Below are 15,471 nucleotides of genomic sequence, written 5' to 3' on the forward strand. Positions count from 1 at the left end.
AAACCCAAATAATATTGAGCAGCTCAATCATATTCAAGAAAATAAGAATTTCTCTAACTGTCCTGTCTAGTAGTTTTGACATGATTTTACAATTTAATATTTTTCTTTCTGTACGTAAGTGTGAATCTCTTATATATTAGCAAAGATATGTTAAAATAGTTACAAAAAAGCGTACATCTTGTGCTGATTTATGTTTTTGATCTTTTTCTTTTTAGTTAAAAAATTCAAGTTTTACCCAAAATTTTAGAATGCGCAGAGTTTCATTAATATTTAGAGGTTTTAAGCATTACAAATTTTTAGGAGAAAAATTTTCTCTCCTCCTTTAATAACGAAACTAACTACATTAGTAGAAAAAATAATAATAGAAACTAATTGGATTGAATTTTTAAAATGTGATGATATTTTAATATATTTATAAAAATATAGAAATCAATGATAAAGTAGTAATTTTCTCTTTATTAAAGGGTGTTATTCATTTTGTGTTTTACTCAGGTGAGGATGTGAGCAACTTTCTCGTGTACTTCTGATTTAAATTCGAGTTTTACGATAACAATCAAATCGAAAATATAACATCGATATGTGATTCAATGATCATTATAATTAGAAAACCCTACTTGCAATTCAGCAATACAAGAAACAAGACCCAGACTCTTCACCATTCATCAATGGTGGAATGTGTCTCTTTTTATTTTCAACACGCAAATGAAAATTTATTAACCCCGAGGTTGAAAATAGCAAATACACAAGAAACACGAACCCGATTCTAACAACTAATTCTCATAGCTTCCTCTACTTCTCACTAAATTTGCTAACTCAGTGAAGCTCTTGGAAGAGCTCCCCTTTGGTTCTGTTGCCCCTTTTGCTAGTTCTTTTAGCCTTTTAATATTCTCCCTCATTTTCTTCCCTTTTCCTTGCAATAAAATTTGGTTCAGACCATCAATTGCTCCATTTTTCGTGAGCACTCCACCATCCATTAAGAGGCCAATTTCCCAGACATCCTCAACCATCCTTCCGTTCAGCCTTTGATCGCCAAAGAAAGGCCTGCAAATCATAGGCACCCCTCCTACAATACTTTCTAGTATCGAGTTCCAACCACAGTGCGTTACAAAAACCCCGAGAGCAGCATGTTCTAAGATTTCAACTTGAGGAGCCCACGATAGCACAATTCCATGCGACTTCGTCCTATCTAAGAACCCATTTGGCAGGTGTACTTTGGAATGATCTTTGAGTGACCATAAGAAAGGTACCTTGCTAGCTTCCAGTGCTTCAGCTAGTGCCACAAGTTCATGTGGTGGTGGGGTTGCCACCGAGCCAAAGCTAATATATGCCACTGATGCAGGTTTTTGCTTGTCAAGCCACGCCATGCAGCCGTATGTGTCTGGCACCGGTGGTGGTGGTGAAACCAAGTTGAATGGGCCAATGCAGAGGATATTGTTGAATTTGGAGTTCAAGTCACTTACTATGGTGGGATCCAGTTCTTCAAATGAGTTCATTAAGACTGCAGCTGCTCTGGGTAACATTCGTCCCATATTGTGAAGCATTTGGGAGAAGAGTGATTCTAAGTTCCCAAACAGCACTCCTTCTGGTAAATCACGAATTTGAATTTTGGACATTCCTGGAATCAAATTGAGGGTTTGATCTTCCTCCAGTTTTCCTGTATGATGCACAAGCAATGTCCATTTCTAATCCACAAAGCAAATGAAACTCAAATTATAAAAAGGTTTAAATTATCCCCCATCTTATGGATTTCGAAGAGATATAATTTAGATTTAAAATTAAATCAAATTAAAATAAAATAAAAAATTAAATTTTAAAAAATATAAAAATTAAATTAAAAAAATTAAATCAAAACCATTTAATTTAATTACTCATCGAATTTTTAATTTTAAATCACTTTAAAATTCAATTGAATTTTTATAAAATTAATTTTTTAATAATAACTGTTAAACAATATTAAAAAAATTAATTTAAAAAAAATCTAGATTATATATTTATTCATAAAAAAATCCAAAACTAGCTTCCGATTGGTTTTACCGAAATTTTTAAAATTTTTTTGGGAAAATCCAAATGAAATAACCAAAATTTTTAAATAAAATCCAACCGAAAATAAAATAAAACTTAACTGAAATTTCAAATTTATTTTGTTGCGTCGGTTGTTCCGGTTTCAAACCGAATCCCTTGCGAGACCATTACCTCCAGCTCCAAAATTTTCCCTGATGAGATCAGTGTAAAAATGAGAAGAAATTGATGCAGGCGAACCAGCCCAAAAAGCCATCCAATCCACTCTTATTGCCTCCGCGATCTCCGCCGCAAACCAAAAAAATGCGTCTGTAACTAAACAGGTGACTTCCTTTTCCGTCTCTGCAACCGCCGCCTTGATGCTCTTCCTGAAACACTCAGGAGCTGCTTTTAAGAACAGCTCAATTTCCTCCTGAGGCTTACCCAAGAACGTATAATCCTCAGGGACACCGTCCCACACCTCATTGACTTTAAGATTTGGTAGCGTGTTGTGTTTAGAAGCGGAGAGGATGGAGGCGTTGGATTTTGCGGTGTTGAAGAAGGAGAAGTGGGTGTCTGGAGAAGAAGCGGCAAGCCGGTGGATGATGGAGAAGAGTGGGGCTGCGTGGGTGCCAAAGGGGAAGGCGCAGACCGCAACATGGGGTTCGGCGGTGGCGCTGGTGGTGGTTGGTGGCATGGCTGGGTTGAGGAAGTAGGTTGGGGTTGAAAGATGCACTGCATAAGCTGTAGAAATTGTTTGATATAGTGGAGCAGAAGTCTAAAAATGGCGACAGGAAGATGAGAATGGTGGTTCAGTGTCCACGTACCTAGTACCTACTACTTGCCAGCGGAAAAGGTCTGATTTTCGCCTTGTGGCTGCCCCAGTCTTAATTGGCACGTGAGTTTCTGCTGGTCTGTCTGTCAGGAATTTAAATTTATTAATTATCTTTCAAAATCAATTAATTAACTTCTGATATATCAACACTCTATCCGGTTCGACCCGAGATCACTCTGGTAACTCTTTTATATCGTTGATAGACTCGCTCTTCACTATATTACTTAGTCTTTATGAATTTAAATGTTTATTTAATTAATTTCCATAATTAAAATAAAACAAGTTTGATAATGACTTGTTTTATCCCATAGTCTTTTCTGGAGCTTTGGTTGGATTTAGGCGTGAGTATTGGATTGATTTGATTTCAAATTAAATAAATTAAAAATTTTAAAATTTTAATTTTAATTTTTATAAAACTTGAATAGAATTAATTTAAAAAATTAATTTTAATAAAATAGATATGATTTTATTCTTAATTTTTTAATTAATTTTTTTATTTTTTATATTTTATTTTTAATATGTTAAAATTTAATGAAAGTATTTTAAATTTATTAGGAATTAATCTTTCTATTTTATCAAAATAATATAGTATTATTATAAATCAATTTAGTTTGATTTTTAAAATTTTTCTATTAAAATTAAATTTAATTGAAATAACAGATTTTTTTTTTAATTTTAATTTTTTCAATTCAATCTAAATAATTAAATTTTTAAAAATTTTAAATTAAATTAAATTATATAAAAAATTATAAAACTAAATAAAAATTTCTAATTAATTAAATTTGATAAATTATTCTATCAAATTATTTATAAAAAATATATAAGTAAATTTTCTTTAAAAAAGTTTAGTGAGCATGTTAAAATTCATGAATTTATAATAATTACTGATAAATAAATGAGACAAAATAATAATAAATATTTCCCTAATAATATGAAAAGAGCTAATAAATTTCTTAAAAAAATGATTATAGTTAGTGTTAACATTTTTAATTATTCAATAAAGAGATTAGATTGCGTACTCTACAACTACCAACAATCACACTAAATTGCTAATAACCAAAGCTAGTGGTGGATCACGTAGACGGTACCACAATAAATACATAATGCAAATAATAACTAAAGGACAATGTTTGGTATACAATTTTTTTTTAAAGGTTTAGTAGGCATTAATAATATACAAACTTTATATAAATGGAGTAGTTGGGTAATTTGTCGTATATATAAATATATTATTATGTCCGTAAAATTTTAGAATTTGAATTTGAAAATTTTATTTTCTACTCTTTTCTATTTATATATATAGACTTGACCCATAAACCCGACCCGACGGATAAGAGCTTGCAGAAGTCGACCTTTCCTTCCTCCGAGCATCGGTCTTCCATAACCACCAAACACGTTGGAAGCAATCTCTTGCTATTGAAGCTAAAACAAAGGCAAAAATATGCAAACTGAAACTCAAGGAGAACTGAAAAAGCTTTTGATGCAAGGGCCAATGACTAAAAGGGAAGGTGACCGGTGAAGGGATATTTTCCTCCTCCAAAAAAAAAAATGAAGCATCCAAAACAAATGTGGAAAGCTCAACTTCAACCGGTAAAATCAGGTTCAAGAGAGGCTTCTTTTCAGATCGAAAAAGAGTCGGCTAAAGTGAAGAAGGCCCGCTCTTAAATAACCCCACTGCGCCTTCCAAGAATTAAACTCCACGAGCTACCTCCATAAACTGTCGTCGGACGAGGATCGCCGGAGAACCATCGATCTGAGAGCCTGCATGCAAATACCAAACACAACTAGTCACAAAGAGAGGTAGATCTATATATTTTACAATAGAACCACCAAATTTACCATCAAAAGAGCAAGAAAAAAAAAAAAAGAAAAGAGGCAGATTTGAAAGAGCCCCTACAAATTTCCATTGGTTCTGCAGAAAAAAAAAATCAAAAAGATATCTACAAATTTACCTGGAGGTGGGAAGGAAAACTCATTCTCCGAATAGTAAGAAGACGAAGGTCTCCCCTGCTCAGAAGGAGTAGGGTAAATCCAACTTAAGCGGCCAAAAAAAGAAAGATGAAAACTATTAGAGAAGATGAAGAGTTAAAACTAAAAGAGAAACTCTCTTTAGAGTACCAGGGAGAGAAAGTGACCCACTTCCTTCTCTTCTCCACATTAGCTGCTCGGTCAAATGGTAAGTACGTGATAAATTTTTTCATCAAATATTCATCCAATCATAATTCAACAGTTAACTTATCATCTCCCACTAAAATTTTAACTAATTAAAGGCGTTAATCTCCCATTTCAAAAAAAAAAAAAAAAAGGCGTTAATCTAATTAATAACTATTCAATTCAATATAATTAATAAAAAAATATATATTATTTAGTCTTTTTAATATATATTAATTAATTTTTTAATTTTAAAAAATATATTAAAATATTTTTAATATTTTAAAAAATTTATTAATAATCTCTTTATTAATTTTATGTACTATAAAAAAATTTAAAATATTTATAATAAAAAAAATAATTAATAAACATTTTAAAAATTAAATAATAAAATATTTAACGAATTAAAATTAATTAAAAAACTAATTAATAGACTTTTTAAATATTAAAAATATTTTAATATATTTTTTAAAATTAAAAAATTAATTAATAAATTTTTTAATTATATAAATTAAGTAGTAATTATAATTAAAAAATTTACTATTTAATTTTTATATTATAGAAAACATTAATTGATTTTTAATTTTAAAAATATATTAACACGTTTTTAATATTTTAAAAAATTATTAATTAATTTTTTATTAATTTTAATTATTAAATATTTTACTATTTAATTTTTATATTTTAAAAAAACTCATTAATTAATTTTTTAAAAATTAAAAATCTATTTATTAATTCATTTGTATTGAAAGTATTTTAAATTTTTTATAATATTTAAAAATGAAAATAATAAATTGATTAATTAGTAAATTTTTTAAAATAAAAAAATGTTAATATAATTTTTTAAAATTAAAAAACTAATAATTAGTTCATCAATATAATTTAATTATATAATTAATTATATAAATACATATAATTTTTGAATATTTAATTTAGTTTATCAATCTAATAAATTATTAATTCGTTACAACGTTAATTATTTATTGTATAGTTATTAATTTGATAGATTTAATTATTATATTTTTTAATTTAGGATTTCATATTTATTTGTATATGAATATACTTGCATCAAATAAAATTACTGGCGTATGCATATGACTCGATTAAATAAGTATGACTCACTAGTTTGTCCGGAGCTAATTAGCTGAGGGTTTACGGTGTGTTTTTTTGAAAGATTAAATTTATATATATAAATTGTAAAAATTTTAGTGGTATATAAATTTCCACTTTTTTTTAAGTTTTCCTCCGATCCCTTGTTATTCTCCTTTTTTCATCTTTCATAAACTTTTTTTTTTCTCTATTTACATGAAAGATGATCTACTTCAATTGACTAACGATAAAAAAGAAAATGTTATTGTCCCTATTAAGAGTTTCGGAGATATTTCGATCGTCATTTATGATTTCTGTATGATGGAAATATTTCTCACATACAATCTAATCAATTTTCAGAATATACAGATCTCTTTGGCAGATTTATGGCGACAATTCTCAGACAGTTATTATATTGAAGGATTTGGTTCCTAATTACAAGGCGGACATTTTATTTTAGATAGAAACAAAAACTCTTAATTCTCATATGAAATTTTTTCATAATTTTTTATATTTTGATAGTTGCTTTTCAGTTAATATATAAGGATTAGGAGGATGTCTTTTGTTAATGTGGAAGAGTCATAAGTCTGTTTCTGTGGTTGGCTTTTCTTCAAATTTTATTGATTCGGTTGTTTTAAAAAGTAATGTTGAATGAAAGTTTACTAGTTATCATAGATTTCTGTAATTGCAACGATGACGTCAGTCTTGAAACTTTATTCGAGTTTTATCTCGTAGAAGTTCTGTTTCATGATTTTGTTCGAGAGATCTTAATGATTTATACTCGAGAGATAAGAAAGAAGGACGAATATCTTTATCAAATTATCTTATGTAAGGGTTTAGACATGCACTTGATAAATATTTTTATCAAATTATCTTATGCAGATATTTGATTTTCAATAATTATAAATTTTTATTAGACTCTAAAATTGATATTTTTATTAGACTCTAAAATTGATATTTTTATTAGATGAATTCGTTATAATACTACTTTAACAGCTCATATTTTGGTTAAAAAAATCTATCAGACATAATCATTTCCCTATTTGAGATGATATCATTTTTATTTGATAAAATTTTATTAATATAATCGGTAGTTTTACTTTTAAAACGAAGTTACATTCTTTTATAAGTGATAGAGATCTCGAAAAATTTAAGATTTATTTATATAAATATTCTAAATTAATTAAAAGATTAATAAGAGTTTAATTGGTCAAATATAAAATGAATAATGATTAGATACATTCAAGGACAAAATATATATTTCCTTTTATATATATATATATACATATACATAATTACGCTAGGCATTTCCATGACTAAAATATATAATACCAATAAAGTGTTTTTATGGCTTAAATTACAGATTAAATCGTTAATTTATTTTTTATTATTTTTTTAAAATAAATTTATTAAATTATTGTATTGCTATTGGTTTAATTTTTAAAATAATTTATTATTTAACCGAAAATTCATTAATTAATTATTAAAGTTTAAAAAATATAATAAAATATCTTTAAAGTATTAAAAATTTATTAATCAATCATTTAATTAATAAATAATTTATTATTTAATTTTTATAATATAAAAATTATTAATTCATTTATTAATTTTATAAAAATATAAATTAATTATTTTTTAATAAACAAATTTTAAAATTTTTTTAATATTTAATAATAAAAATTAACGAATACGCTAATTAATAAATTTATACAATTTGTAAAAAAAGAATTTTTTTTAACTAGTGAATTTCCTTAATTTTCCATAATTTTTTAAAATCTCCGTGGAGACGGACACTAGATTAGTTGCTCCAGTCTTTCACAGGACGAGAGTGAGGGATTCATTTTGGATTAAGCCTCCTCAAATGTTTGTTAAGCTCAACACAGTTGCAGCTTTGGATGGTATTACTGGAATCATGACTTTTGGAGGAGGTTTAATCCGTGATGAGATGGGGAGATGGATTGGAGGTTTTGAAGCACAAATTGGGAAGATTACAGTCTTGCTTGCTGAATTTACGAGCTTTTTTGAAAGGATTGTCTGCTGCTTGGGACCATGGATTTCGTAGGATTATTGTTGAATGTGACAATTTGCGAGCTGTTAATAGATCGCAGTCTCCTGTTTCAGCCACTTGTTGAATTTGAGGTTTCAGCATGTTTACATAGAAGCGAATTCTTGAGCAGATTCGTTAGCTCCGGATGCGAAATTAAGGTCCGTTGCCATGGCAATGGCTTCACTTGCCTCCACTTGTAATGGCTAGTTGAGCCTTTTTACCTTTTCTCATTATAACTAAAAAAAAAAAGTCAAAAGCAGGAAAATTCCACAGAGCAAAGTCTTCTCTTGTGAGGAGGTCAGAAGAAGAAGCAAACGCCACCTCTCTTTCGCTCTCTCCTTCCTCTCCCTCTCTCGTTCTGTCTCTGCTGGAATTATATTAATTAAAGTAAAAGAGCACTGTCCAATCGATTTCTCATATAAAGTTTTTTATTAGAATCGTATTGTGGCGTAGAGAGATCAAATTATCCATATCCAAAGACCAAAATCAGAAATCCGCAACTTTAAGAATCATAGGGGGGCGCCTCGTAATGGGTCAAGCCTTTCGGAAACTATTCGATTCCTTCTTTGGCAACAATGAGATGCGGGTATTTTATCCCCTTCACTATAAATTAAGTATATGTTTATGTATTTGTGTGTGCTTTCTATTAACGCGATAATATCTTAGGAATGGAGAATTTTATGTTTAGCAGCTGATATGTTTTAGGAGTTGATTAATTTAATAGTTCAATCACTTGGGTTTTTCCTCCGCTGCTACTGCTGATGTTGCTTTAGTTGGTATTTGGTAATTTGCTTTTAAGTTCATGGGTTTTGGTGATTAGTCTATATGTGTTGGGTTTGTTTGGCTTAAATGGGGAGTGAAGTTTTTGTTGTTCAATTAATGGGTAAGTATATATTCAGTAACCAGAAGCACAAATAATATATGTTCATAAACATGGGCACATAAACAATTTATTTCCCAGTTAATGGGACTGAGCTTTTAGCATATTTTGATTCTCTTTTCTTATTTTGTAAACTTTTTGGGGAGCTCCCTTAGATTGTGATGCTGGGGCTGGATGCAGCTGGTAAAACAACCATACTTTATAAGCTACATAATGGAAAAGTTTTTTATACTGTCTCAACAATTGGTAGGTTACTTTGCTTATGCTTACTTTATCTTTGAATATAGTTGTACCAGGCTCATAAGTTGTGCAATCATCTTCTTTTACTTCTGGTTATTGTGTAGTTCAAAGTATATGCTTGCATATACTTTCCAAAAGAAAGGAATATTTTTTTTTACTGTCCTGAAAACTGGATTTTCTTTTTTCTTTTTTCATTTGAAGCATAAGTTATTTTCTTTTTGCCCCACCTTTCCTTTTTCATATACGAGCTTTATATATAAGTATATAATGTGTCTAAATCTAGAACTGACAAGAAAGGCAATTGTGGAAATAGATTCACAGAAGGAAACATGCAGTTATGCTGATATGTGGTTTCTAACTGATAGATACTAAGTAAATAGTTGATGTAGGATGTGCAACTGGCCTGTTGGTGCTTTTATAGTGGTGGCAAACCGAAGCAATAGATGGCATTTAGTGTCAAAGTGTCAATATTTGGAAGATGTCAGGCTTAAGTGTTTGAATTAGAGTTTGTTGGAGAGAGAAAAGAATAGGAGATTTGGGCGGTACCTGTAGATGTGAACAGTAGCTATGGTACTGTAGCAGTGGAGGGAAATGTCAAAGAGGAGAGAATAAATGAGAAAAACTGGGACAGAGGCATTCCAAATAAAATGAAATACTTATAATTCCATTATCAAATAACCTAAGAAAGATAACCACAATTTGGCAGTGTATCCTTCATATTAAATGTTTTTCTTTAGGATCCTATCTTCCGACGTTCAAATTTATTGAAAACAATAGGTACTATCAAATGTTGATATGATACTTGTGGGTTTCTTAGCCTTTTTAATAGATTCATTTGTTCTCTCTCAATTTGTTACCTGTGAAAATTATTGTGTTGTATTCATTTATTTGTTTAGTCATTGTAAATTGTAATCTATATGGATTTAAAATGGTGGATCCTTGCTCTTAACGTGGACCCACTTATTGATCTTCTGACTGTATATATTCTCCTTATATGCTGTAGGATTCAATGTGGAGAAAGTTCAGTATAAGAATGTGATGTTCACTGTTTGGGATATTGCTGGACAAGGGAAATTAAGGCCCTTCTGGAGGCATTTTTTTAATAATACAGTTGGACTGGTAATAATTATTTTCATTTTTCCTATTGTGAAATTATAGTTTTTACAGCTTTTGTTATGTTTTAAAGTTTAATTTCCTGTTTGCTTTAGTCTTTTGCTGTGATGACGGTCAAAGTTGAAGGGGGTCAATTTGCTATGATTTTATTTTCTTTCTTTTGAGTTTCTGATGTAGTAATAGTCTATCTATGCAGATATATGTTGTTGATTCGTTGGATCGTGAGAGAATTGGAATAGCAAAAGAAGAGTTTCAGGTTGTATATTCTGAAAGGTATGCTGAATATATTACATTTTTATCAAAAAATGGTTTCTAAGTTGGCTTTCATTTTTCTTTCAGGCCATCATCAAAGATCCATTTATGCTCAACAGTGTCATCCTGGTGTTTGCCAACAAACAGGACATGGTATATTATCCGTTTCTATGCACATGCATTATAAAATGGCCAAATGTATACTTAGACTTGGACACCTATACTATTTAGGTTTTGGCTGTTACACACCTCAACTAATTTAGTAACCTAGTAGACACCTGAACTAATAAATTTCATGACTTTTAAACACAAAATGGGACTGTCAGTGAAAGGTGAAATGCACGGGCAATGACGTGTGACAACTATGCCAAGTCAAAAATATAACCAGCTTTTTACTGACAATTGTTAAATAGAAACTGAAAATAACAACCCAGTGGTTATATTTTCCCGATAATATTTGAGCAGTTAATTTCTTCTCTTCTTAAATGTTGAAGTCACTAAATCTCTTTCCATGTGGAGGGGGCAAGAATCCAAGATCACTCCCTTAATATATTCAAAACCTCTAAGCTGGTTTTCACACACAATAATAAAAGAAAAGTGTTTACAGGGTTAGCAAATAGCAAACTCACGCTTTAATGCCAGTTCATAACTCTGCAGGTCCTACCTTGTTTCTCTCAGCTGTAGATTTCAGTTGTGCTACGACATCCTGCAGTTGGTCAACATGTTCAGGAATGAACCCGTGTGACCTTTTAAATATGCCCAAAGCCTTTTCTTCATTGATTACAACTACTGCAATTAGCATAGGCTTGAAACTATCTAAAGAACACAAAGATCAACAAAACTTCAATAGCAGGATTACGCAAAATGCATGACACAACATTTATATGCAATCATTTAGAAGTGGAAACTGGTAAGATGTTTACATCTTTGACAATTCGAGTGATCCCTTAAACATTTTCCTGTTACTCAACTGCAATGTATTCTCCTTGTGATAGCTTTATAATATTTTTCCTCGTAGCAATAATCTTCAAAACACCATTGAAAGAATCTATCCTATGCTCATTCAAGATGCAAAAGAGTGAAAAGTTTAGAACATGAACTGCAAAATTGATCCATTTGACTGGTAGGTATTTAACCTGTACGAAACCACTCATCTTTCATGTATTCTCTTGTCAATCAAGGATTTCTATAGTACCCAACAAACATATCACGCATATCTCACCATGAGGAGTACTATCAAATGGATATGAAGATGCTGGGAAACAAACAAGATGATGGAAAACAAGTATTAAAAATCAAACAAGGCTTCTTATTTTGCAGAAAACGAAGATGCTGGAAACACAAATCTCTTCAGCATCAAAGATCATAAATGAAAAAGAAAAGAAAGAAGAAGTTGCTGATTGAAGAGTAGGTGGGAGAAGAGGAGAAGCGGCCATCGTTTTTAGAGATAGAATAAAATTAGCCGTTGCATATGCCACATCGGCAGGAAAATATCTATTCACTCTCCTATCCTCATGTGAGAACAAACTTCCGGCTGACAGTGCTATTTTGTGTTTAAAAGTCATGAAATTTATAACTTCAAGTCTCAACTAGGTTACGAAATCAGTTGAGGTGTGTAATCGGCAAAATCTAAATAGTTCAGGTGGCTAGTTATATATTTTGCCATTATAAAATTCACTAAACAAGCGGACTTCTTGAGCAATAGCATGAAATATTTATATTCTTGTGGTGGTAATGGGAACAGCATGTAAGATGGTGTCTAGTGAAAATACAAAGTGTCTGACCAAGCATTCTTCCAAAATGGAGTAATAAACTGAATAGGACTCTTGCCTTAGAGATTAGGGATGATGCAAAAATTCACTATAGCTCGTAACTGCAAATACGTGGAAAAAAAATGCATAATTCCAATGAATTATTACAGCTAACAAATTTCCTTGTTGGTTCATAATGTAATCTGTTGAATTTGTGGTCTTTGTCCATTTCTCTTCAATTATAAACAAAACTATGCTGTGTTCAATTGGTAGATTCAATGTGCACGCAGCTCATGAACTGGTGCTAAATCCAAATGACCTGTGCATTGCATTAAATTGTTTTGCTACCAGGTTAGCTTTCTTGTTTTGTGAGTCCATAAATGCACCTTAATGCAAACTGAAGTTATCATGTATTCTCATACTTCGCTTTAGTCTTTAAGTCCTGACATGCCTAGTCATATACTGTAAGTTCATTAATATTGCATGACATTTAATTTTTCCCAATTTTCAAAGTGGCAAGGGTAAATGGAAACTTAGTGAGACAAATGCATGATTGAAATGGTTAGAGCTGATTTATCCTGCTAACCTTTTAATCTTGAAGGAAGTCTTTTCTCATATCTTGTGCATCCTTGAGACCTTACTTATAAGTGAAGGATTGGCTGGGTGATAGAGAAGGAAAGCCATCTTTCTGCCTGAGATAATTGTTAGATTCCTTAGGACCTGTGATGAGGTCTTGCTTCCTTCTTTTCTCGGGTAATTTTTATTTAAAGTCACTCAATTTTTAGAGTATTTCATTTTAGTTACTCAACTTCAATTTCTTTTTTTTAAAACTTCTCAAATTTCAATTGAACTTTCATTAAACTCCTTCTTACCTATTTGCAGGTTTCCAGATTAATATGAATTAAAAAAAAAAAAATCTCTCTTCTATTATTTATTTTATATTTTTATTCTCTCTATCTACAAGAAAAAAATTACACATTTTCTCTCTTCTCTTTTTCTCTCCCTATTTCATTTTGTAATATATAAGAAAATAAAAAAAATTTGTAGTTACCTAAAATTATTACAGTTACCCATAACAAAAGATCAAAAAATTGAAGATAGAATAATTTCTTCTTTTTTGTTGAACCAATACTCTTTATACATTAATTAACCAAAAAAAAAAAAAGCTAAAGTTAACATCACCTTTCTAATAATTCTCGCTTATTGTATTTTTTTTAAAAATAAAGTCAAAGGAATATATATAATATATAAGTTTTAGTTTATTCTATTGTTTATAGTTTATTATTTTAAAGTATTTTTAAATTTTAAATATTAAAATCTTATTCCACAAGAATAGAATAATAATTATCTAAAATTAATTTTGTTATAAATATGTATAAAATTATGTAAATAACTATTTAAACAACTTATTCATTAACCTTTAAAATAAAATGATAATTAATAAATAATTTATTTTTACTAAAATTTTGTATTGTTATTTGAAATATAAAATATTATATATTTAAAATAAATTAATAAATAATATACACAATACAATTGCTTAAATGCTAAAACTTCATCTATAAAATTACCTAAATTAATATCTAAAAATTATTCATTAATATTTAAAATAAAATGGTAGCTAATTAATATTTTTATTATTAATAATTTTTTTAGTGTGATTCAGAAATAAAATATAAAAATATTAATTAAATTATTAAAATAAAATAATAAATAATCAATAAATTGTGTGAGTAAATATATAAAAATGAGAAGTAAAATGAAAGAGGGAAGAGAAAGAACAAAAATGAAAATGAATGATAAGAAAGAGAGAAAAATATATTTTTTATTTATGTTAATCTGAAAACCTGCAGCAGTTAAAAAGGGGTTTAATGAAAGTAATTAAAGTTTGAGGAGTTTTAAAAAAGAAATTAAACATGAGTGACCAAATTGAAAATATATAAAAATTGAGTGATTTTAAATGAAAATTATCCCTCTTTTCTCCGTATTTTCCTGTAGCACTTGCTGAAAAGGAGAAGGTATTTCAACAATTTTTTAGACTAAAACTTGATAGATTTCTGTATCAAACAATTATTATTTACATAAGAACACTTTCTGGGCCTTGTCTTGGTGCCAATAATGCAAGGCATTGGAAATTGTGATGATGGTGGTCGTGATATCTTCATTTCATGTAGCGAAAGTGGAAGGTTCTCTTGCTATGCTTAATATACTGTATTGCCGGTCGGTTCATTTGATTCTATTGCCTTCACGTATCTGGGAAAAAAGGTCCTACTATACTATATAGTTTTATCTGCAATTGTGGAATGATATTTCATACACCCTTAGTTTATTAGATTTGTACTTAGCATGCTGCCAACTAAGCCGAGTGGAATGAATTGCATTGCATTTGCTGCTTGCATAAACCAAATATGCAAATCTTTACTTTGATTCGTGTTTATAAATTAGTGTCTCTTTCTGTCCTTAAGAAAGGAGCATTGACACCGAAGGAGGTATGTGAAGGATTAGGGCTGTTTGAACTCAAGAACAGAAAATGGCACATACAAGGGACTTGTGCACTGAGGGGAGACGGCCTGTATGAGGGCTTGGACTGGTTAGCTTCAACTTTGAAAGAAATGAGAGCTGCTGGATATTCTTCAGTGAGCACCTCATCATTCTAATAACCCAGGTTGATAGCATGTTACTTTGCTGTTTTTAAGTAGCATGCTGTTGAATTTGTGGTTTCTAACTTCTGCAAACTTATTGTTGCAGGTTTACTTAACTTTTGATATGATTCACTTTATAAGGAAAGAATTTAAATAAATTTTTATAAAATCATATGATTTTGTATCAACACAAGGATCAATTGGACAATTAATTTATAGATGTGTTTCTATACAAATTACAGATATTGTTAAGACAACTCCTAAGAATTATCTATCAATCAATTAGTATTAATTTGTCTATGATTATATAGTTTCCTTTAATTATGTATAACCTTTAATTATATACAGATTATATTCACACTCTAACACATAGATGTTTATTATGCCTAACTTTTTAGAAAAATATTCTATTCAAGATCCATTTAAAGATTTTGTGAGTAGATCACCCGATTGTTCATTTTTCTTTACATAAC

General features: G+C 29.7%; 2 protein-coding genes and 1 long non-coding RNA gene across 12 annotated transcripts; 1 reads left to right on the plus strand and 2 right to left on the minus strand.

Annotated features, from left to right (window-relative positions):
• Positions 1-567: 567 nt before the first annotated feature.
• Positions 568-2,853, minus strand: LOC110621779 (anthocyanidin 3-O-glucosyltransferase 7-like). Its single transcript, XM_021766079.2, has 2 exons — positions 2,194-2,853; positions 568-1,654 (listed from the first exon to the last, which is right to left on the minus strand). Exons 1-2 carry the CDS (start codon positions 2,693-2,695, stop codon positions 771-773), a joined length of 1,386 nt encoding a protein of 461 aa, XP_021621771.1. The 5' UTR covers positions 2,696-2,853; the 3' UTR covers positions 568-770.
• Positions 2,854-3,899: 1,046 nt separating this feature from the next.
• On the minus strand, positions 3,900-4,942 carry LOC122724459. Its single transcript, XR_006351833.1, has 2 exons — positions 4,786-4,942; positions 3,900-4,594 (listed from the first exon to the last, which is right to left on the minus strand). It is a non-coding gene; the product is annotated as an uncharacterized LOC122724459 (long non-coding RNA).
• Positions 4,943-7,861: 2,919 nt separating this feature from the next.
• Positions 7,862-15,298, plus strand: LOC110620926 (ADP-ribosylation factor 1-like 2). Of its 10 annotated transcripts, XM_021764876.2 has the most exons (8): positions 7,862-8,278; positions 8,556-8,706; positions 9,156-9,246; positions 10,244-10,359; positions 10,550-10,609; positions 10,693-10,758; positions 14,822-15,021; positions 15,105-15,298. In XM_021764876.2, the coding sequence occupies exons 2-7, from the start codon at positions 8,650-8,652 to the stop codon at positions 15,011-15,013; spliced, it is 582 nt and encodes a 193-aa protein (XP_021620568.1). In that variant the 5' UTR covers positions 7,862-8,278; positions 8,556-8,649; the 3' UTR covers positions 15,014-15,021; positions 15,105-15,298. The 10 variants fall into 10 exon arrangements, 6 of the variants coding, with proteins under 6 accessions (XP_021620568.1, XP_043814883.1, XP_021620567.1 ...); XR_002488873.2 differs by lacking the exon at positions 15,105-15,298 and adding an exon at positions 12,630-12,707 and having other exon boundaries at positions 7,862-8,706; positions 14,822-14,958; XR_006351681.1 differs by lacking the exon at positions 15,105-15,298 and adding an exon at positions 11,926-12,121 and having other exon boundaries at positions 7,862-8,706; positions 14,822-14,955.
• Positions 15,299-15,471: the final 173 nt, after the last annotated feature.

Source organism: Manihot esculenta, chromosome 8 (assembly GCF_001659605.2).
Source record: "Manihot esculenta cultivar AM560-2 chromosome 8, M.esculenta_v8, whole genome shotgun sequence".
In the NCBI taxonomy this organism is placed as follows: domain Eukaryota; kingdom Viridiplantae; phylum Streptophyta; class Magnoliopsida; order Malpighiales; family Euphorbiaceae; genus Manihot; species Manihot esculenta.